General features: G+C 54.9%; 1 protein-coding gene across 5 annotated transcripts in view; it reads right to left on the bottom strand.

Annotated features, from left to right (window-relative positions):
• NFASC (neurofascin) overlaps positions 1-22,111 on the bottom strand; it is a 69,386-nt gene that overhangs the window by 31,653 nt on the left and 15,622 nt on the right. For 2 of the 5 annotated variants that reach the window (XM_015539446.2, XM_015539447.2), the window contains exons 6-19: positions 21,794-21,844; positions 15,724-15,835; positions 15,154-15,338; positions 13,698-13,829; positions 11,303-11,446; positions 10,555-10,666; positions 9,637-9,803; positions 9,019-9,166; positions 7,621-7,745; positions 5,336-5,437; positions 4,833-5,030; positions 3,935-4,005; positions 2,401-2,623; positions 302-417 (exon numbers count right to left, since the gene is read on the bottom strand). In XM_015539446.2, coding sequence (XP_015394932.2) covers positions 302-417; positions 2,401-2,623; positions 3,935-4,005; positions 4,833-5,030; positions 5,336-5,437; positions 7,621-7,745; positions 9,019-9,166; positions 9,637-9,803; positions 10,555-10,666; positions 11,303-11,446; positions 13,698-13,829; positions 15,154-15,338; positions 15,724-15,835; positions 21,794-21,844 — 1,886 coding nt within the window. Of the gene's footprint in view, positions 1-301; positions 418-2,400; positions 2,624-3,934; positions 4,006-4,832; positions 5,031-5,335; positions 5,438-6,640; positions 6,686-7,620; positions 7,746-9,018; positions 9,167-9,636; positions 9,804-10,554; positions 10,667-11,302; positions 11,447-13,697; positions 13,830-15,153; positions 15,339-15,723; positions 15,836-21,793; positions 21,845-22,111 lie in introns of all 5 variants that reach the window. The other 3 variants (XM_015539444.2, XM_042976048.1, XM_015539449.2) reach the window with 3 other exon arrangements.

Below are 22,111 nucleotides of genomic sequence, written 5' to 3'. Positions count from 1 at the left end.
CCTGCTCACACGTGTACGAGAAGCGTAACGTGCTACGCAGGGCCAACCCCGACCCACCACCCTTCCCGTGATTTTCTGCCGAGCAGAACCGTCAGCACATTTCTTGCAGGCCACACCTGGTAATTTTTTCCTGGGTGTATTTTTGAACCGCTAACACTAGACATCATCTTCGTGAATCAACTCTGGATCTAAAAACTATCCCTAGGACCCCTTCCAAGGATCTCATGGCCCGCGTCTGCTACCCCCTTGCCCTGGTTAGCAAGCTAGGTGGTTAGGCGGGGCTGAGAGCGGGTTTCCTCACTCGGTACTCTCTGAGTTGGCCCTGCACCGTGTCGGGATAGACGCGGTTCCACTGAAGGCTGATGGCCGTGCTGTTCAGGACTCGGATTTTAACGTCAGTGGGCGCAGCCCTGGGATCTGCAATGTGTTGGGACAGAGAACTGGTTATACAAGCGGGGCTGCCCCCTGGACTCTAGGGTCCCCTCGGACTTGTTCTCTGCCGGCCTGTGCCTCCACCCCACTCTAGACTGGGTACTCCATGAGGGCAGGGGCTATGACCGCTCCATGAAGCTGCACTTGCGGGAGTGGGGGAAAGGCCAGGGCAAAAGGGTGGCCATCTTGGTGGGAGGGATCTACTTACATGTTTAGAAGGCAATTATTTGCTACTCTCAGATGCTGGGAGCCCCCATTTGCCCCTTCATCCCATGTGCTACCCTTCCCCACCCCGCTCTGTGTCCCAGCAGGCTACCCTCTCCGGACCGTGTCAGCTGGTCCCCTTGTTCCCAGGCTTCTGGAAGGGTTTGGTCAATAGGAGAGCTCAATAGGAGACCCCAGGGCAGGAGGAGAGGGAGGGTGGGTACCTAGTCCCCTGCCTGCCTCTCTGCGGGGCTCAGGTTGACGGTGGTGTACTTTTCTATCCAAGGGCAGTCCTGGTTGTGGGGACTCACCTGTACCCTGACCCTTCAAGGCTCAGAGTGTTATACTGGGGTTCCACTGTTGCTAGCCCAGCGGGCAGCGTGGTTCCTGAACCCTGTCCTCACATTAGAGACAGTCCCCTTTGAGTGACATTTGTTTCCTACCAGGACCCTGCAGGAGACATCACCCATAGACGAAGATGCCCTAACCTAGTTCAGGACGGGATTCTGACCCTTGACTACCTGAAGAAGAAGACCCACCCCTCCCTCATGACTGATTCTTGCCTCCATTTTCTGCACTGTGCTGCCAAAGCTGTTCTGCCCCCGCCCCCCCCCCCCGCACCTCCTCCAGCAGAGCACAGCCCTCGGGGGTGGGCAGGTGCAATGGAAACTGTGGGCAGGTCCATGAAGTTCACGACTAGACCCTGCTTAGTCCATACTCACCAGCCAGTAGTTCCTGCCAGTGTCCTGTCTGGAAGTGTCTGCCACCACAAAGACGAGGAGCAGGATGGACAGAGAGCCTGCTGATACCCTCCACTTATTCCCAAGTGGGTCCAGGAAAGTGGGGCCCGGGGCCCAACCCTCACTTCTTTCCATCTGACTGCGACACACAACACTGGCTGGACTCTTGACCCCAGTATTGGCCCTTGCAACTCCCCAAGACTCTCCTCTTCCCTTCCTTCTGGTCACCCCGTCCACCTACGTGATCTTTTCTGGGATCAGACGCAGACCCACGAGGGCATGGATCGCCCTGACTGGGAGGGGCGCCACCAACCCCCCTAATTTGCTCAGCAGCCTACTGAATTGACGTGCTGTGGACAAGGAGGCCACTGCTGTCTTAAAAGCCAGGCATATACTTCCATGTACATGCCCAGAAACTTGTTGGTTCACTGAGGCTAGCCTCCAAAGAACTTCTCTTTGTAAGCCACACTGGGGATGCCAGCAGGTGGCTGGTCTGGATCATTCCAGACTAAGCCTCTGGAGACCGTCTGCATTTCTTGAGGTCTCCCCTGGGGAGCCAAGAAGGAGTCTGGCCTGGGGCCCTGCTTCCTGCAGAGGAGTCTAATTATGGCTCTTTGGGAGGGAGAGTCCCGAAGTCCTGGCACTAGCAAGGCTTGGCAGTAAGGTACATTTGAAGGCCCGGCTTCTATTTTCCAGCTTGACATCTGCTATTGTGTAATAATGGCAAGGTTGTTCCCTCGCAAGGCCTCAGGGTTCACATCCATAAAATGGGAGCATTGGACCACGTGATGATGTTCAAGAATTCTAACTAGCATTTGTGTGATGACATTTCTGCTCCTGACATTTACAAGGGGCCTGTTGCCCGAGTTCACCATAGGGGATTTCTCTTTCCGGGGAACCGACTGTCCTCCCAGGATGTTCTCCGAAGGCCCCATGACCCGCCCTGAGGTTCCTGGTCTGTGAGGCTGGCCTTGCGCAGCCAGGCTGGGAGGGTCCTTGCTAGCGGATGAGGGAGGGTACTCACAATCTTCCCCGGAGTAGCCGATGACAGTGTCTGGCTCAGGGCCCTTCCCAAAGTCATTTTCAGCCTGGACCCGGATCTCATAGGGTACGTAGACAGGCGTCTGCCCCACCACGTAGCGGGAGCCCCACACCGTGACGTTGTTCCACGTCTCTCGGGTTTCTCTCCGCCGCCACTTGACGATGTAGCGCAGATTGGGGCCAAAGGCAGAGGTGGCATTCATGGGCTGAGCGGGGAGAAATTGAAGGCAAGGGTGGAGCCCAGACCCGCCCACAGCCTGCGCCCTCCTTCTGTGCCAGGCACTCTGCCCCCATCTGCACAGCACTGGCTCCCTCGCAGCCCTGGGAGGGTGTGCCACCCCCACACTGAGTCCCCAACAGCCAGAGTCCTATGAATTCAGCTGCACATAGATTTTCTGTGACAGGCTTCGCCCAAGACCTAGTCACTCTGACTCCCAGAGCCACCCGCATCTGCAAGTGCACAGGGGAGCCAAAGTTGTAGTTTCAACAGGACTCTCCTGTGACGGATCAGTAAGAACAAAACAAGGAAACAACATGATACTCTCTAAAGTCGGAGAGGGATGAGTTGTGGTTTAGCCACAGCATGCCTGCTGCCACTGAACTCAAAATTCCAGAACTGACTTGGGTTCTACCAAATCCATGTGTGACCATCCTGTCGTTCCCAGCAGCTAACGGTGGGTGCGACACTCTTCTCTGTTCCCTGAGGGCATGGTCCAGGAATCGGTCCCCTGGGAGCCCACACTACAGAGCTGTAGACCAAGAGCCAGTCCTTGCAAGGTCCTGAAGATGAGCCCAGTGTCTTGAATCTGGGCTCAGCCCAGCTGCCAGGGCTGCTGTGAGGCCGAGCCCTCAGAACGATGGGGACGGCCGTCATCCCCAACGCTGTTATCTCCCTGCTTCTGTTACTCATGGTGGCAGCACAGAAATGTTAATATTTCAGTGGCTGAACGTGCACCTCGCAGATTTGGAAGTGGTTTGCAGCAAAAGTCATTTGGAGACCACGTATCCCAATTTTGGTTGGGAAAATATAGTCGGTGAGCCAAAATGAAGATGGGATTTTTTTCAACCCTGGCCTGGAGGGAAGCTTTTATTTCATCTAGTTCATTCCTGGACCAAAAGGAAGCCTGCACTGAAAGAACCTCGGATACTGGTCTTCCTTCTACCCCCAACCAGCTCCAGTGGGAGGGCCCCAGAACACGCCAAAGCTAGGTATACACGTTTAGGCTAAATCTTTTCTAGAATCCAACCTAAACCCCTCCTTCTTCTAGAGAGTAGTCCATTTTATGTCTGCTGGTACTCTCTCTGATTTTGCCAGACGAGCTGTCTATGTTCCTTGGTCACCCCTGCTCCTTCCTCCTGTCTTAAATCTTGCTTTTAGACATGCTCCTGTTTGCTTTCTGGATGTCCGGTGCAGACAGTGGCCTTGGGTTCGCAGGGGTGTCGAGAGCAAGGGCTTCCAGGTGCTCAAGGCCAAGAGAGCAGGCCCATCAAGACGGGGGACTGGGAGGGACCCTTACCGTCCACGTGATCTCCATGTTGTTCTTTCTGGTCCCTTCTCCCTTCACATCGGCGGGATTGGACTCAGGGGCTGGAACCCAAATGGATGCAAAGTTCAAGTCCAATTCGCTTCACCAGAGCACAGTGAGCCACCAAACTCTCTCCCTCCCACCCGACCCGTCCCTTCTGTGTTCTGTCTTTTCTCAGCATCTCTCCACGCTCTAGCCCACAGGTAACTGAACTCGCTCCGCTGTTTTCTCATGTGTATGATGTGCCTTCCTAGCTAAGACTTAACCCCCTGCCCCTACAAGCAGCACTAATTTCTTTTGAATTTTAATCCCTCGCCAGACGGCATTTATCATAAGGCTTTCCATACTTTGGATGGTCCAGACAGCTAACTCAATGTGGATTATCCCCTTCGTGGATTATCTACTAAGTTTAATACCAGACTGGTTTATCCCCGGCATTTAACATTTTGGGGAAGCAGCCCCATGCTCAATGAGCTGGTGTGTTTTCAGAAATCTAAACACGACCCCAAGTGGGATAGGAAAAGAAATCTGACATAACACCGGATTACGTATTTCTACTGCAAATCTCTGCCCTTGCACTTCCCTTTAAGGCAGATCACCAAGAATTATTAAGGATGTTAGTAATAATAAGACATCACAGCCAACATTTGCTGTGTGCTCACTAGATGCCAGGCATCATGGGAAGTACCCAAACCGCATTTTCAAACGAAAGCCCCACAACAGCCCCGTGAGGGAGGAGGTGCTGCTATTCCCCCGATGAAGAGGTCGAACCTCGGAGACGTCAAATAACCCGCCCACGTTCGTTCCTGCGGCCAGAAACTGGGGGAACTCCGTTTGACCTCAGGGCACCTGGTTTCAGCGCCCGGTCCGTCCGCCCTCGGGTACTCACGTGCCCCGCTGGTTCGGTAGCGCTCGGAGGGGAGGCTGGGGTGGCTGCTGCCCACCTCGTTGATGGCAATGACCCGGAACTGGTAGTTGACGTATGGGGACAGCTGGAGGATGGCGGAGTTGACGCTGCCCGGGAACTTGGAATGGTCATGCCAGACCCCCGGCTGGAACTGGTCCTCTTCGAACTGGACGACGTAGTCTGAGGGGGCAAGGAAGACGGCGCTGTTTGGGAGCTGAGCTAGCAGAGTTCTTCTGCCAAGTACTCCCTCGTGGTTTCCGCTAGTCTCTATCATCTCCCTTGGGTGGGCAAAGGCACGCACAGGTTCCTCCCAAGACACCGAAAGGGGAACCGAGGCCTCCGTGTGCTCTGGGAACAGCCCAGGGCACGTGTCAAGTGGAACAGAAGCAGGACCAGAGACCCGGTCAAAGCCTCCGGCTGCTACCAGAGACCAGGCTGCCATCCCTCCCTCGCTTCTGGATCAGAGCGCGGGGCCCCTGGCTGACCTGTGATGGGGCTGTTGTTATCGTCCCCTGGGATCCACGTCAGCCTCACGCTCCTCTCGGCCAGATCGGTGAGCTCCAGGTCCCGGGGTCGGTCCGGCCGTCCTGGCAGTAGAGGAAGAACACAGCACGCGGCACTCCCCAGTTAGAGGCGTCCCGTCCTTGTGCTGGCCCCAGGCCTGGACCCTGTCCTATGACAGGTCCCTGATGGGCTGTGGTCACCGCCAGCAGGAATCGACCCTGGCCTGCCCCATTCCCTCAGGGGGCCGAGGTAGAACAAAGAGGAGACTCCAAATTCCACCCCCACCCCAAAAGCATCAAAGGATGTAGGGCACAGAGAGAACTGGGACCGACCTATCCCATTTCTGTGGATACTCTTAGGTGCAAGTGTTTGGCAAATGCTGCCCTTTTCACGAGACCCATGCTTGTGACCCTTGGGAAAGCTGGCGAGGAAGTGTGGGGTTTTGTCTCCTTTTCTCTGGATAATTACCTTCTACTCTGCCAAGGCTTTGAGGGGGCAGGGGTCTGGGAGGGTGTCTGGAGTGCTGAGTGAGGCAGACCGGTTAGGCGCAGGGGAGGGACAAAGGCAGAGGACAGGGCCAGGGAGGAGACAGGGACTTAGCCTAGAAGTTTCAGTGGTGGACAGCAGGACAGAAGCGCCCCGCAAACATCCAAACAGGGGTGGGGGAGGCACCTTTGGGGGCTCCAGTCTCACCGGATTTCCTCAGTGGGTGTGAGGGCCATCCTGGCCCGGGGGTAAAGCTACCTCACCCCGGACCGGTGTGGTACGCATGCCGTTTCCCCACCCTGGCTCCTCGACCCAGTTATTTCTAGATTCTGGCTGGTTGCTGGGAGGATCCGGAAGGTGAGTCACCCGAGCCCACGTTCGTGTTTGTGTGCACACGTGTAAATGCAGAGTGTGAATAGGTACATAGCAGCCGATGTGGAGAGGCCGCGAACGAGATGGGCCTACAGAGAACTTGAAGCAGGTGGGCCTTCCCGACAGCAGCCTACACGCTTCTGCGGCCAAAGCTGTGGGGACAGAACGGGCCACCACCGGGAAGCGGTGAGCGTGGCCACAAGTAGGGGATGGGTGGAACAACAGCCTCACCTGCGAAAAGCGTGGGAAGCCCGGAGTAGGGCTGCGGCGGGGCTGGGAGGTGCGGGCGGGACCCTGGGAAGTGGGGAGCGTTACCCACTTGCCTACGCACCGCACAGCCTGTCCTGTAGCACCTTCCTCCTCGGGCTCCACCCTCCCCGCTACCTAGAGAAGGTTCTGGCGAGGGTCCCGTGATTAGTACGAATTACCTTTGGGCAGGGCAGCCAAACGGTTAGTTGGAGTGGCCTGATCAGCTGCAAAGGTAAGACGGGTTTTCCAGGTTAGCAGGTTATCCAGGGTTACAGGTGTTCCAGAAGGATGGGAATAGGCGGCCGAGGCTTGAACAGCTGCCCCGGGCTGAGGTGTTCAAGGCACAGCTTCACCTGCCCTTCCACGGAGACCCCCCCCCCCCGCCATGTCTTATAGAGGTCGTCTTGTTTCTTCCACGGCTGGCGTGGGGGCAGGGGGACTCGTCTCCTTCCCATTCCAGTGCCACCGTGTGCCTGGAACCACCGTCCCCGGCAGCTGTGTACCACCACCGCAGAAGAGACAGGGTGTACCAACAGCAGGGGCAATGGGACGCCCACAAAGAGGACAGAGGTGATGAGGCGACACCAGGGGATGTGCCTCCCTGGATGGGAAAGGCTACCTTCCTCTGGGGTTAGGATGGCTTAGTATTTACAGTCTGGCCCGGACACAGGGCAGGACGTGATGGAATCATTTTGCTAAGTGCACCGCGTCCTGTGAAATCCCCTCAAGAAACCGGAGGTGGGAGGGGGAGGGAGGCTGGCAGAGGGCGTTCCCAGAATAAAGTCAAAATTCAGTCTCGCTTCAACGATGGACTGTTTTCACTGGCGTAGCGGTAGAGAGGCAGCTGTGAAGTTGGTAAAAATGATCACGAGAAGAACCCCCTGTCCACCTTCCCTCTCTCGCTCAGGAACCCTTCAGCTGAGGATTTGGGCGAGTTAATGGTTCCACTCAGGAGGTACGGTGTCCAGCCCAGCACGTTCTGAAAGGAGCAGCTTCCTAACCCTCAGATCAAATGGCAGGAGACCACCGTGCCTGACCAGCCCGCTGACCACAGGCAGGGCCCTGGGAGCCGTCCAAGGCCCACAGCTTCTCTGGCCTCGGGAAGGGGTGGCGGGGGCGGGGGGCGGGGGTCAGAGCACGTGTGAGCGGTGGCAGTTACCTAGCACAGTAAGGTAGGCCTTGGCCAAGTCTTGGTCCAGCTCAGTGCTGGCAATGCACGTGTAACTCCCCTGGTCTCGCTCAGCCACACCAAAGATGGTCAGGGAGTCGTCCTCCTTCTTCATCCTGCAAGGGCACCAGGGAGGGGTCGGGAGGAGGGCGAGCGGGCAGACAGTGGGGGGCTGGGGGGAGCCCCGGGCACTGTCTGCTTTCTCCCTGGAGCGGGGGGGTGGCAAGTCAGAGAGGGGAGCGTCACAGGCCGGCCTGGGCAGCCACAGCCCCTCCCAGGCGACAGGAGGCCCCCCTCTCAATGCTGCGAGAGAGGCACGGTCCTCACTGTCACCTGGCGCCCTGAGGTGCCTGATGGAGGGGGAAGGGGAAGTGGGTGAAGCGGGAGCGGCCCTGACCCACGTTCCTTGCGCTCGAATGCCCCAGTGGCCATATCGTCTGTGTCTTTCCTGTGCTGCGCTCGCCTCCCACATTAGGACACAGTTAGGTCCACGCCTCAACAGGCGGGCTGGTATCCCTCCTCTTCCCCTACTTCTGGCTCTCACTTCAGCCCAGGCCAGTCTAGCACCCAGGCTCAGGCCAGGCGCCCTGGGCTCCTCTGAACTCTCTCCTGCTGAGGGAGGGGGGCACCACGGAGCAGGGCGGGCTGGTGGAGCTCTGAGTATCCACTGAGTGCACGGATGCCTGCGCCCGTCTGCAGGGTACACCCCTGGAGAAGCGAGATGATCGTGGAAACCGCTGTTCCCCATGCGCGACCTCAGGGCTCTGCACAAACACCCCCGGGGATGTTAGAGGGTACAACAAAGAGCCCCGTGGAGGAAGGCTTGGACCAGCCATTCCCAACATGGACTGCACATTAGAGACCCCCGTGGGGACTTTTAGACACTATCAATGCTTCCCCTTCCCCTACATCACTTAAATCCGGACGCGGGAGGCTGGGGTGGTCTGGTAAGAGTCCAAGTTGCCTACGGGCTCGGACGCCCCACGGGCACTCTGGTGGCCGGCGACTCGGGCTTGCCCTGCCCTCTGCTGGAGAACAGGGGCACTGCAAGCAGGTCTGAGGACGTTGCCGCCAGCCTTGCCAAGACTTGCAGGGAGGAGGAGGGCATAGGGAGGAGGAAAAGGGGGGAGGAGAGAGTGGAAGAGAGGAGGGAAGAGAGAAAGGAGTGGGAAAAGGAGGAGAGGGAGAAGGAAGAGGAGGGGAGAGGCAGAGAGCTGGGGGGAGAGGGAGAGAGGGACCCGGGGTTGGGGAGTCACTAATGCTGCCACGCCCCTCTGCACGCACGACACAGGTTCCCTGTCCCTGGGTTCCTCAGTGCGTCGCCAAGAGCAAGGGGGAAGGAAACGGTCCCAGACTCGTGGCAGGGAGAGAGAGGGAAGGAGCAGAAACCTGTTTCCGATGTAAAGGGGCTCGTCATCCTTCAGCCAGGAGACCGTGAGCTTCAGGGAGGGGTCGTGCTTCACCCGACACTCCAGCTGCACCGTGGTGCCCCTTTTGGCGACCTGGTCCTCGGGCATCCGGTAGATCCTGGTGGGGTCTGTGGAGAAGCCGAGGGAGGTCGTCACTGGCGTGGCCTCTGCCCACCACCCCACGTGGCCTCACCGTGTGACGCGCGTGACCTCAAGGTTAGACCGACCACGGAAGGTGGCAGAAGGTCACATTCAGTTATATGAATGAGTGATTCCAAGTAGTAAACAATCCCCAAGTCCTTTCTGTCTGGCTTGGGAATAGATGATGCACTTTCTGGGGTGTAGTGGGGTGTTGGTGGGGTCTCGGGCTTCCCTCTTTAATTCCACATGGACCAGGCTGAGAATGGCTCGGTGTTCCCAGCACCCAGGCCAGCTGGAAACCCTCGAGGACACACAGACGCACAGGGAGGGTCCCATCAGGGATCAGACATTATGTGTGGTGCATTTTCAAAGGGAACAGCGCACGGGAATCGCTTTGCGGCGATGGCTTCCTCGCCTGCCCCCACACCGCCCTCTACCTACCAACCCTCTCCTTTACCTTTGACCTCCAGGCGGACCTGGTTTTCAGCTTTGCCCAGGATGTTGGTGGCGACGCAGGTGTAGATGCCTTGGTCCTCTTTGCGGATCATCTTGATTTCCAGGCTGCCGTTCTCATAGACATGGTAGTTGCCACCATCCAGGTTGCTGCCTTGCCCGTTCTTAAACCTCACAACAGAGCAGCACAACACGAAGCATACTGAGAGGACTGGCCCAAGGGAGTGGGGTGGCAACCTCTCGAGAGGCTGTGCGGGCAGCCTGGAGCCTGAGCCCCGCAGGGTCCACCTCCAACCACTGGGCGACCCTGGCAAGTTTTTTTCTCTGCACAATAAAGGAGGGCACCTGGGTGGCTCAGTTGGTTAAGTGTCCAACTTTTCTTTTTTTTAACGTTAATTTATTTTTGAGAGACAGAGACAGAGCATGAGTGGGAGAGGGGCAGAGACAGAGGGAGACACAGAATCGGAAGCAGGCTCCGGGCTCCGAGCCGTCAGCACAGAGCCCGATGTGGGGCTTGAACTCACGGATCATAAAAATCATGATCTGAGCCGAAGTCGGACGCCTAACTGACTGAGCCACCCAGGCGCCCCAAGTGTCTGACTCTTGATTTCGGCTCAGGTCATGATCTCATGGTTCATGAGTTTGAGCCTTGCATCGGGCTCTGTGCTATCAGCAGAGCCTGCTTGGGATTTTCTTTCTCTCTCCCTCTGCTCCTCCCCCACTCTCACTCTCTCTCTCTCTGTCTCCAAAACTAACTAAATAAAAAATAAACGAGGGGGCTGACCTCAGTGATCTGCCAACTTCCTCCTGGCTTCCACCCTTTAAGGTTCCCAGGTCTTACTGAATACCTAATGTGGACCTGATGGGAACGGGCACCATAAGACAGGACCCCAGGGGGGACGCCTGGTCTCCTAGAACTTACCATCGGAGTGTGGGGATGGGAGACCCAAAGAACGGGCAGTCCAGCCGTGTCCGGTTATACAGGATCACCCTAATGAGCTGGTTCCGGGGTGACAGCATCCGAGGGGGCACGTCTGCAAGTCCCGGAGAACGGGTCTTGGCTGGGGGGGGCCAGCTTTTCCAGCTACCAGCCCCCCAGTTCTTCTAGGTGCCTCGGTGGCATAGCAGCTCTCCAATCCCCAACATCCCTTCCCCCGTCAAACCTCCTCCTTTAAGAAGCCTCTCAGGGTTGGGTGAGGAAGGAGGAGGGTCACCCATCTACCCTCAGCCTATGCTACCTCTAGTCCGGCTTCTGCAAAGGGCCTCCCCAGATTATCCAGCAGGTTCTATAACTCCCCCTCCACAACCCCAAGGCATCTCCCGGTTGCCTCTGCCCTCTCCCTGTTCTGGGAGGGACACCACCAACGGATTCAGAACCATTTCCTACCCTCAGGACACTGAGAACGCAGGCAGATAGTGGAAGGGGTGAGACAGGTCCCTCCCCGTCATCTGGAGGGGGGAAAGGGCCCCAAACCGACTTCTAACAGGGAACTAATTGTCCACACATCCAGATCCATGGGTCCGAAGTCCCTCATCCTCTCCAGAAAATTCATCTTCAGTGTCCATGCTTCCCCCATCCTACCGCTCTCTTACCCCACCCAGCCTGGCTGACCTCTGGAGGAGAACACCCAGGGAGGCTGCACTGAGGGCGAGCGGAGGGGTGCACTCACCCAGCACACTGACGAAGGCGTTGGCCAGCAGGTAGCCGTGCTCGTTGGACGTGTTGCACTGGTACACAGCCCTGCTGCTGATCTGGGTGTCCCGGAAGATGATGGTGTCCCCAGCCACCTCGCGGTTTGGGTTGGGTGGTGCCGCTTCAGATAGGAAAGACGGTCCACGTGAGCAACAGGAGGGGCAGGGTGGAGGGCACTTGGGGCTCTGGCCAGGGCCCCCTAGGACGACCGGGGTGCTGTGGAAGAAGCACCAGAAGTCCCGGCTTCTGGCTCGACTGCTGCCTAGCTGTGTGACTTTGGGCCCATCATAAACCCACTGGGGTTTGTCCCTCAGTCTGTCCCATGGGACTGTGAATCCCTGCTCCTCCTATTCAGCAGCTGGGCAGATGTGGTTGACAGCATAAGCCGCGGCAACAGAAAGGGGTTTGAATTCTAACTGCATCAATTAAAACTGCCGGCTTTATTCAGTTGCTGAAGCTCCAGCATCCTTGTGTGCGGGATGGGGATGATATGTCACCCTGCGGGGCTCTCAGGACGGTGACCTGAGATGTTATGCATGCATAAACTCATCAGCAGAGGCCTGGCACACACAGATTATGATGGTCGTTATTATTTTAATCCAATGTGTGCACACCCAAATGTTTTGAAAAGGACAAAGGAAAGTACAACCGGATGGGACCTACCACCTTCCCATCCTCTCAGCAGAGCATTCTTCAAACATTCCGAGTTAAACCCATAAGCCAATGCCTGTTGAAACTGAATGAGTCCCTAGGTTTGCCAAAGCTTCCTGATCATCCCAAGAAACGTATCCTAAACCGAGAGAGAACATTTGCTCCCACGGTTCTTCTAGTACGGCTGGCTTGTGATGCAGACAGCCGGGGCTGAGGAGTGGCTGTGGGGTCTCAGTCCTGCTCACATGTCAGTCTGGGACTGGGACAAACCAATAAATCTTTCTGGGCCTCATTTCCCTTCTCTGTCAAACGGGGGAGAATTACTCCCATCCTACTCTGAGGAGCTTATTAAGAGAATGGTAATAAACATTAAAAAAAAGGGGGGGCGCCAAGTGGCTCAGTCGGTTAAGCATCCGACTTCAGCTCAGGTCATGATCTCGCGGTCTGTGAGTTCGAGCCCCGCATCAGGCTCTGTGCTGACAGCTCAGAGCCTGGAGCCTGCTTCAGATTCTGTGTCTCGCTCTCTCTGTCCCTCCCCTGTTCATGCTCTGTCTCTCTCTGTCTCAAAAATAAATTAAAAAACATTTAAAAAATTTAAAAAATTTAAAAAAAGAGAATGATAATGAGCTGTATGAATAGTGTTCTAGAAGTGTAAAGAATTGCCACTTTCCCAGCTTTTGCTAGAAGGTGACTTTCTGCTCTAAGATTCCTGGGCTGGACCGGGTGCCTTGGCTTGGATGGTCTGTGAACCCATCCAGCATCGCTCAGACCCACAGCAGCAGTGGGCCGAGGGCCACCCCAGGTCTGGCCCCTCAGGCGCCACTCCACAGATAGCAAGTGTCAGCCCGGAACTGGGGAATCAGCAGGAGGTAAATGAAGACACGGTCAGCATCCTTATCACCCGTCCCCAAGTCCCCACTCAGCAAAAAGGCACAAAGAAGTCAACGCCAGCAACTCCAATGCCTCCTTCCCTGACAATTCTCATGGAGCCCACTTTCCTCTCAGTCACTCCCCTTAAGTGACCGGTGACCTTTCCAGGCTCAGTTGCAAGTCCTGGGCTCTGCATTTATTTAATGGTGCTGTGAAGTCTGGTGCCTTTGTCTGCCCTGTTCCCAAAGTGCTGTCAGGACACAACAGCAGAGGGCAGGTGGCGTCCGTGTCTCTGCTTGTGCCCAGTGGAAGGACACTGACAGGTGGGGGAGGAGGAAGGTATGTGCTCAGCACTGGACGGGGCGGGCATGCTGCACTCTCACGGAGATCCACAAGGACATTTTCTAACGTGAACGCAACTGGCGAGAATATGACGGGAAAACTCGACCAACAGCCCCATCTGGAAGGGGCCCTGGAATCACCTACTCCAGCCATCGGGCAGGATGCAATTTCCCCAAATCTGGGCATACTCATTAACTGTGCTGGCGCATCTCTGCTGTCATGGGGAGGTTCTTCCTCACATCCAACCTGCTTCTCATTTCGCCCTCAGCAGAGAGCGGGGTCTGGGGAACTACCGACAGGTTTCCTGTCCTCTCGCACAAAGGTGAGGCAGATTTCCTGTCTCTTGAGATGTCCACAGGGATGGGACGCTCCAGAAGCAGCAGCCAAGGGGCTGTTCTTTGACTTCACTTCTGGGACCACTGGGGCTGGCCCAGAGGGATGGGGATCTGGAGCCTCAGCAGAGACAGGAGAGACAGCGGAGTCGGGTGAGACCGCGGCTCGTTACTTACATTGCAAAGGTTCCCCGTTTACCATCCACTGGACGGTGGGCTTGGGGTTCCCATTGGCTCGACACACCAGTCTCCCGTCCTCGCCAGGAGCCAGGATAAGGTTCTTGGGTTCGTCCAGCCAGTAGGGAGCAGCTGGAAGACAAACACAGTGCAGGCGGGGCGGTTAGCCGGCATGGGGCAGGCCGAAGACACCAGACCGGCTCCCTCTAGGAAGGCAGGAGCCCCTGGGTGCCAGCTCCAGGCCCTCACCACCTGCCCAGGGCTCATCCTCATGGGATGACTCAGTCCAGCCTGCCTTTGGCTGGCTTGGAGCCACAGATGCCACCCGGTCTATTTTGAGTTCGCAGAACAATAGTTCTAAACTGGGCCGCTCGTTAGAATCCTCTGAAGAGCTTTTAACAAACACGGACACTGGGGCCTGTCGGAGACCTATTAAGTCAGAATCCTCAGGGGAGGAGGCTTGGGCAGCAAATGCTTTTAGAGCCCCACAGGTGTTCATGATGTGCACCCAAGGGCTCGAGCCAGGGAGGGTGGTCAAGTGCGCACGGGGCTGGCCCCTCTGGGTTTCTATGGCTATTGCTGCAAGATCTGACCATTTAGAAAAGACCTCGTATTTATTCTTTTAGACACTGGGCTCTGGTAGGGCAGCGCTGGCTAGCCCTTCTAATTGTGGACATGTGGACTTTTTTCTGAGAGGTTCCTTTGCATCGGATTGTCAAAGATCTTGATGCCCCCAACAAGGCCAAGAACCCTCGGTCTGAGTGTCGTGCTGAGACCAAAGTCACAGGATCAGCTGACCGCATGCTACGGAAGTTCTTGTACTATTGGCATCAGACCTCACCGTCCCCACCGTCCTTTCGGCCCCGGGCTGAGAGGCGACTGGTGCACCCTACCCACCTGTGGCGGGGACCCAGAAAGGCACGTGCTTTACTGCCCGCGATAGCTCAGGGGGGCCATCCGCGCTCGGGGGAGAGGGAAGTGATTTTTTTAAAAAACAATTTGGGTCGTGATAATTCCCCATTTGTAAAAAGAACCACACACAAGTACACAGACAGCACAGGGCCAAAACGACACGCCGTGAATTAAAATGCAAAAGTAAAGAAAGACAAGGCTCTGGGTGAAATCCAAATGGACCATGGAGGTACATTCTTGTGGAGGGAGCCCTGGGCACAACAGAGAGGTGGGTGATGGTCAGGGTGGGTCTCTTTCCCTTAGTACCCACCGTGTACACACACACACACACACACACACACACACACACACACACACACACTCTGTCTCTCTCTCTCTCTCTCTCTCACATCCACAGGGTGACACCGTCCCTGGCAGGTCACTTACCACGAACCAGAGTGTTGCTGGGTCTCCCCTGCTCACCTGGCCCGCCCCCCAGAGGGAAGGGTGGTCGTGGCATGTAGGGCTGGCAAAATCAGCATAATGAGAAATACACACAACGTACCCTTTACTCTCACCGAGATCGTGTGCCGGATGCTGCCCATCTTGTTGGAGGCCAGGCAGAAATACTCTCCAGAGTCCTCCTCGGAGATGTTGGTGATGCGCAGAGCCTTGTTAAAGTTCTCAAACTTGGCCTTGTCTGATGGGAGGTCCCCACCTTTCTTGTACCACGCGATATCTGGTGTTGGGCTGGGAGAGGGACCAAGCGGGAAACACGGACTCATCACCAGCTGCGGCCCTGCTGTTCTTCTACAGAGTCTGGGACACCCAGGTGACCTTAAAGTGGACTTGGGCCCAGAAGGACGTGTGTCCTATGAGAGCCGACCTCTCCCATACAGAGGGGACGCTCAGCTGCAGAGCACTGAGGGACTTACGTAAAGTCACGTGAGGTTCTAACACACGTCCAGGATGCCTACCCATCTCCCTTCCCCATTACCCATGAAGGAAACAGCCAGAACGGGATGGAGAGGACGATGTTTTGCCCCCCAAACCGTGGCAAGAACAGAGCGTGCACAAACCCCCACCCGCGTCCTCCCGGAGGGTGGCCAGAGGTGGGGGTGCGAGCTGTACGTACACCCCGGAGGCGATGCACTCCAGCACGAGGTCCATGCCACGCAGTACCATCTGACTGCTCGCCGTGCCCTGGGGGTACATGAAGCTGGGGGTCCTTTCTGCAACTCCTCGGGCTGAAACAGGATAGAAGGAGCTCTCATGAGCCTCCTGCCCAGAGGGTGGACCCAGCTAGGCCAAAGCTGTCAGGCTAGAAAGAAGTGTCATCACGCCCCCTGCTTACTCCCTTACCCTCAGAGGCACCAAGCCCCGGACTCTCCCAGCTGAACCCCCCCCCCCAGGGGCCGGGGCATCATTAAGAGAGGTGTGTTAGGAAGCGCGGGGCTCCTCGGCCCCACTGGCACATGTGTGTGAGCACATCTAAGTTCTGAAAGGCTCTGGCAAGAGGAGCCCGGCTTCCTCCCTTGTTAGGAAAATCCCTCCTTCCCGGGAAAGGAGGAGGGGGCTGCCCGGGCAGTGAGCAGTTTATTCCTGGAGCATCTTGTGTTGGGACCCCAGAGGCCAATGCGGTGGCCACCACCGGGAGGCCGTCTCAGCAGCAGCGGATGAACGAGAAGACCTGTATTGGGCCACAGGACAGACAACCTGCTCTTTGCGACCCTGGAGACAAGGAGCTGGGATGAAGCCACAGAGACCCAGATGAACAGTCAGAGATGCAGGAAGCATTATTAATGGCTTAGCAAAGACATGGAGAGAATGAATGAGCAGAGATGACAGGAAATCACTCTGGGGCCAAGACCATTCTGCTTCTTCGCTAATGACTCTGGAAGGGGGCTGGGAGGAGGGTGTTAATTGGATGTGAGAGACTGAGGGAGGGGGAGTGGGGAGTGGCAGCCAAGATGGGGGAGGTGATCTACAATTCAACTAGGCGGGAGCAGCCATAAGTGACGTGCACGTGGGTTTGGAAGGCCCGGTGGCTCGCGGAGATCGACACGGCCAGGATGGCCGTTTGGCTGTGGACGGGGTCATGCAAGTCCGGGCACACCCCCAGCACAGCAGACCCCACCTTACCTGCACCTCACCTCTCCCCGGGAGCTCTTGGCACAGTAAGACGGAAGGGAGAAGAGCAAGGGTTTTCCCACCAGGAGCCCCAAAGCAAAGGGAAGCTGGAGGAGGCACCCCTGCCCAGAGGTGTAGGGGTCTTAGACTCAGCTGGAGAGGTGAGAGGAAGAAGGCAGGCAGAGCTGCCAGGGGCCGGGAGCCCTCAGAGATGCCTGGAAGGGGAACAAGGGCATCTTCCCGGCAGGGGCTGTGAACGGGTGCTGGCAGCGAGGACAGAGTGGCGGGGGAACCCTGTCTCCGCGACACCGGTGTCTCCTAAAGGAGCTTGTTGGACAGGCTGGTGCCCGGCTGGGTCAGCAGGGCTCCCGTCTTAGAGGCACTCAGCTTCTCTCCATTAGCCATCGGGGAGTGCATTTCCTAGAGCTGGTGTCTATTTTATGCTTTTGTCAGGGGAAGAAATGATGAGAGTTAGTTAGGCGGCTGGCACAACATGTGGCACACAGCGAGCGTTCAGTCGGTGTTTGTGGGATGGATGGATTCGAGGGGAGAAGGGAACAGACAAGAAGGCAACAGTTTACCCCGCGTGTTATCTCTCTTTCTGCAGAGGTCCTCATTTGTCCCACCGGCACACACATATACAACAGTGGCTACTGAACGGGTTAATCCATTATGGGGTTAATTGGTTACCGTCTGTAACTCTTGTGGCAGCCAGCTCTCAGTCCCAAGGAAGCCTGATACAAAGCAGCAGCTTCCTCCCACCCGTTATCGTGGAATCACCCAAACAGTCAAGACAACACAAGGTCAAGGGAACTATGAGGAGAAGGAGCTTTCAGGGCAGGTGGCTCTGGTGTGAGGTTGGTGAGTCTGTTGAGTGCGGGGAACCCCCGGACTACGTGGGAGAGCCAGCTCAGTTGGCATACTCCTTCCACGCAGGGACAAAATCTGCAGAAACCAGCCCGAGACCCTGTGGACATTTAATTCACACCATAGCACGCAGCACCACAAGCACACTTGGCCAGCAAAGCAGTAAGTATGGGACGGAGGAGAAATGAACAGAGTCTCGCTGTGGGGACCTTGACAATGCTGGGAGCTGTGACTATAAAAAGGTTATAGCAATACTCCCATTCGTAGGATGTGGGCTAGCAACCACAGAATTATCCCAAAGGAGGAGAAGCTACTGGGAAACAAGCCAAGGTTCAAAAAATATAGGGAAGAACATTCTAAAAGTCAGAGGCAATAATCAGGGCCACCATTTGGTGAGCATTCATGACGGGCCAAGCCCGGGCTAACAGCTCTCTCTAGACGTCATAGTCATAGTCATGTTCATCCTCACAACAAACCTGGGGGGGACCACCTCCATTTGCACCAGAGGGAACTGAGGCTCAATGGAGTCCACAGACTTGGCAAGGTCACAAGTCAGTTGTGTTTTGGATTCTGGACCATTTGGCACCAAAGTGTGTGCTCTGACACTATACTGTATCGCCTCTTTAAAGATGGATATCCCATCTGTCCCTGCTTCTGACAGCCAGCTTTGGGAGTATCTTTCTTACTCAGACCAAAGAAGACTGAAATCCAAGGGCAAAAGAGGTGAGGGAGAAAGACATTTTTGTCTTAGCGAGCTGCCCTGATGAACCTCTTCCACTATGTTTTCCTTAAATATCGTTCCCATTGTCTTAGCTAAGAGGCCATCCCTCCTCAGTGGCCATTAAATAAAGTCAAGCCCAACGTGGAAAAGAAGCTGGGAATGAGGAGGCTCCAAAGGCATCTCAACTGGATTCTTAAGGCCACGGAAGGCTTGAAGAGGAGTCAGGGTGACACACGGTATCATGAAGGGTTAAGAAGGCTGGACCCAAAGAAGAGGTTATGAAAAACTGGTCAGCTGCAGCAGGTGCCAATTTATGATAGGATAAATGATAATTTATGAAGGATAAGTCAGCTGGTGGCTTTGGGGGCCACTGCTCCCAAGGGAAGATGGCTAATTTCTTTCCCTGGAGAAGTAGACTCAGGAAGAGTCTCCAAGACAAAGGTGATTACTCTATAGGACCCTAAATGGTAGAGGATGACTGTCTCCTAGGGTATCATAGGATCTCACCCACCCTCATTGAGGTGGGGATTCAGATGATGCTTCTCTTATTCTCCCTGTTCTTCAGGGTTGGGGTCAGATCGAATACCTGATCAAACTCAGAACCCAGATGCCAAAGCTCATGTCGGTGGATTCAGGAAGAGCTTCCCACATGGGCCCCTCTGACCTCTAGCCCAAGGACAGTCCATCCTTTCCTGCTCTCCCAGGCTGTGGTTCAAGAACAGGCTCGTGGGTTTCTAGGGGAATCTGGCCAGGGGGCACACCTCAAGAGATGATACTGCCTCGGCCACCTTGGCTTTAAAGGGCCAATGAAAAAATGTTTTGGTCAACTCCTGTGAGAGGAAAGGTCAAGACTGCTGACAATCTGAGTTGCCCCCCTCCGTCAAGTACTGTGGGTTAGCAGAAGGGAGTTCAATGCATCGGATGTATCTAAGAACCTCTGCCAGAAACAGCTTTTAGGGGCAGCTGGATCTCACATTTGCTGCTTTCAATTCTCGGAATTAAGGACTCATGAGGTTGGATCCGTGGTATCTCATCCACCTCTCTGGCCCCAGAAACAGCTGACCAAACAATCCCAGAAGACAAAAAAAAATCTCTTTATCTAGTAACATTTGATACCTTCCACTGCCAGGAAATCTCTTCCATAAGTATAACTCAAATCCCTTATGCAATAGTTGGGAGTTTTTGTGTGTGTGTGTGTTTTTTTAAAGCAGGCTTCATGCCCAGCACAGAGCCCAGTGCTGAGCCCAAAGCGAGGGCTTGAACTCACAACTATGAGATCAAGACCTGAGCTGAGATCAAGAATCGGATGCTTAACGGACTGAGCCACCCAGGCACCCCAGTTGAAGCTTTTTTTTTATTCAGTTCTCAGCACAGCTGAAGATCTGAATAGCTTTTGTTCTTCTAGTCTGCCTTCAAGTTCCTCCCTCCATAGTACTTTCTTCCCACACTTGGGCTAGCCTTTCTTCCTTTGGCTTCTCTTCAGGTTCTCTATGTCCATCTTAACTTGAGTCAACACTAAACCATTCCCTTCAGTACCAGTAATGTGCTAACACGTACTAATCATTGATGTGTCTGACACCGTGCTGGGAACCATACGCACGTTACCCTGGTTAACATTCATGACAATTCTCTGGGGCCTGTAACATACCCATTTTACAGATGAGGAGATTAAATGACTTGCCTGAGGTCACTCAGTGGTACCTCCCGGAGCCTGTGTTTAATTCAAGGAAGGCTGTCTACCTTCGAGTGCATACTCTTCTCTTGCCTGGGTGAATTCCAAGTGGCAAGCTACAATCTCAGACCAGCTCCCCCCTGCCACCGAGCAGGTCATTGGACATTTGGCGTATGTTCAGAGGGTACCAAACCATTGTAGAAATCACTAGAACAAAATGCCGTTATGGGGGGCCAAGCAGACAGATGCGCTGGGCATTTTTCATTGCATCGTCTCTTTGTCCAACTCTGCACTCAGGAAGGACTTCATCTTCCTTCCTTTTCACTTTCTATGTCTTTTTAGAAGCATTCAACCTAGCTGTCCTTTGTTCACCATGTGCCTCACTTTGACTTTACACCTCTTCCAGCTGGCTTCATCCTTGGGCCAACCCCATTCATTCTACCTTGGATTGAGGAGAAGGCGGTCCATCTCCATCGTGAGTTCTTGCGAGCTTTGCTTCGTTTCATAGCCCTGGATGGTTCTTACAACTCCCACTCATTCACCTGTAATCACATCTACCACTAGTCACAAAATTTAAGTGGCTGGAATCAGTCAAACTTATCCCATTGATAAAACAATGCCTCCCTGAATAGTTTATCTTACACAAAGCAAGCAGTTTGGACCAGATGGTCTCTAAGGGACCTTCTGGCTCTGATACACTCTAGCTTCGAGAATCCTTCCATAATAGATTATCTGAAATCCAATTTAGAGAAAGGCACATTCCACACCAGTGCTCCGGGGCTCTTGGCACCACGGTAGTTGGCCCCATTATTTTGAAAACAAACAATGCCCAGAATCCAACAAAGGTCCCCTGCTTCCTTGGGCAGTAACTCTCTTTGGCAGAATCTCAGTGTGGTTCTACCTGTTTGATGCCAAGTTAGAGCCTTTGCCTCTCTCCCTGGCTCACACTCCTCCTTCCCACTCCCCACTCCAGACCCCAATCATTGTTTATATTAGCACCTCACAATGCAGACACTTCCTATCTATTTGAGCCCACAATGACCCCCCTGGGGACCTACAGCCTCAGCTTCCAAGGCGTAACGGATGATGGGGGCCAGCTGCCTCACCACAGCCAGTAAATGATGTTTCCTCTGGCTGCTCAAGGGAAATAAGACATTCTTGAGCCATGGTGGGGGGTGGGGGCTCAGGTGTGGAAATAGCTAATGACTCTACTAATCAGCTTGAGCGACCGGTTGTGGGCTACGTCAGAAATATGCCTCATGGAAAGTGTCCCATGACTTGCAAGCGTGTGCACCCACCCATTTGTGCACACTGCTGGGGGAGGCAAGAGACCCAGGCAATAGAGCCACGGATGATGGTCCGTCTTCCTTTATACTTACCTTAAAAGAGAACTCAGCAGTGAACTCTCACTCATATTTGCCAGATGGATTTTAAAGATACACGGAGCCTGTGACACGGCACCCCCAGTAAGTAAGGCTAGATTGCAGAGCAGGCAATTCACATCCAGACGCGTAGGAGCTAACTAAATGTACCACAAAGCTTTCCGTGTACTATAAACCACTAGGAGGAACCAGACTTCCGTTTCCTCCTCAACGTGCGTGCGGACGCATCTGTCCTCAGATGCTCTCCATCCATCCGCCACTGATTCCTAAGATTCTACTGAGTCCTCCCAGAAGCTCTTCTGAAGTCCTACCCTGGTCTGACCAACTGTCAGCCCTGCCACCCGGCGTGAGTTAATGACACGGTATCAGTCGAGTTAGGCAAACTGGGGTTAGGACAGGCAAGGTTACTCCCAAGGTTACCGCGGCGACTCACCACTGTATATGTCAGGGTGGTTTCTTAAGGACGAGTCATTATAGGGGTTGTCTGCAATAAACAAAAGAAGGTGAGCAAACAGGAGGCCACGGAGAGCTCATGGAGGCATAAACGGGGAGAGAACAACAGAAACGCAAAGCCACGAAAACAACCGGTGTTTTTTTTTTTTGGCAAAGGAAAGACACGGCAAATTTGAAAAGGAAATGTGCCTGGTGAAGAACAAGCAACATAAAACAGCCCAAAAAAGGGAAGAAAAGGTTAAATCCTGCAAAAGAAGGCAATAATAAGATAAGTTTCTTTTTAATGAAAGAAATTAGG

This window comes from Panthera tigris, chromosome F3 (assembly GCF_018350195.1).
Source record: "Panthera tigris isolate Pti1 chromosome F3, P.tigris_Pti1_mat1.1, whole genome shotgun sequence".
Taxonomy (NCBI): Eukaryota; Metazoa; Chordata; class Mammalia; order Carnivora; family Felidae; genus Panthera; species Panthera tigris.
Note: the sequence above shows the minus strand (reverse complement) of the source record. Positions and strands in the feature narration are given on the sequence as shown.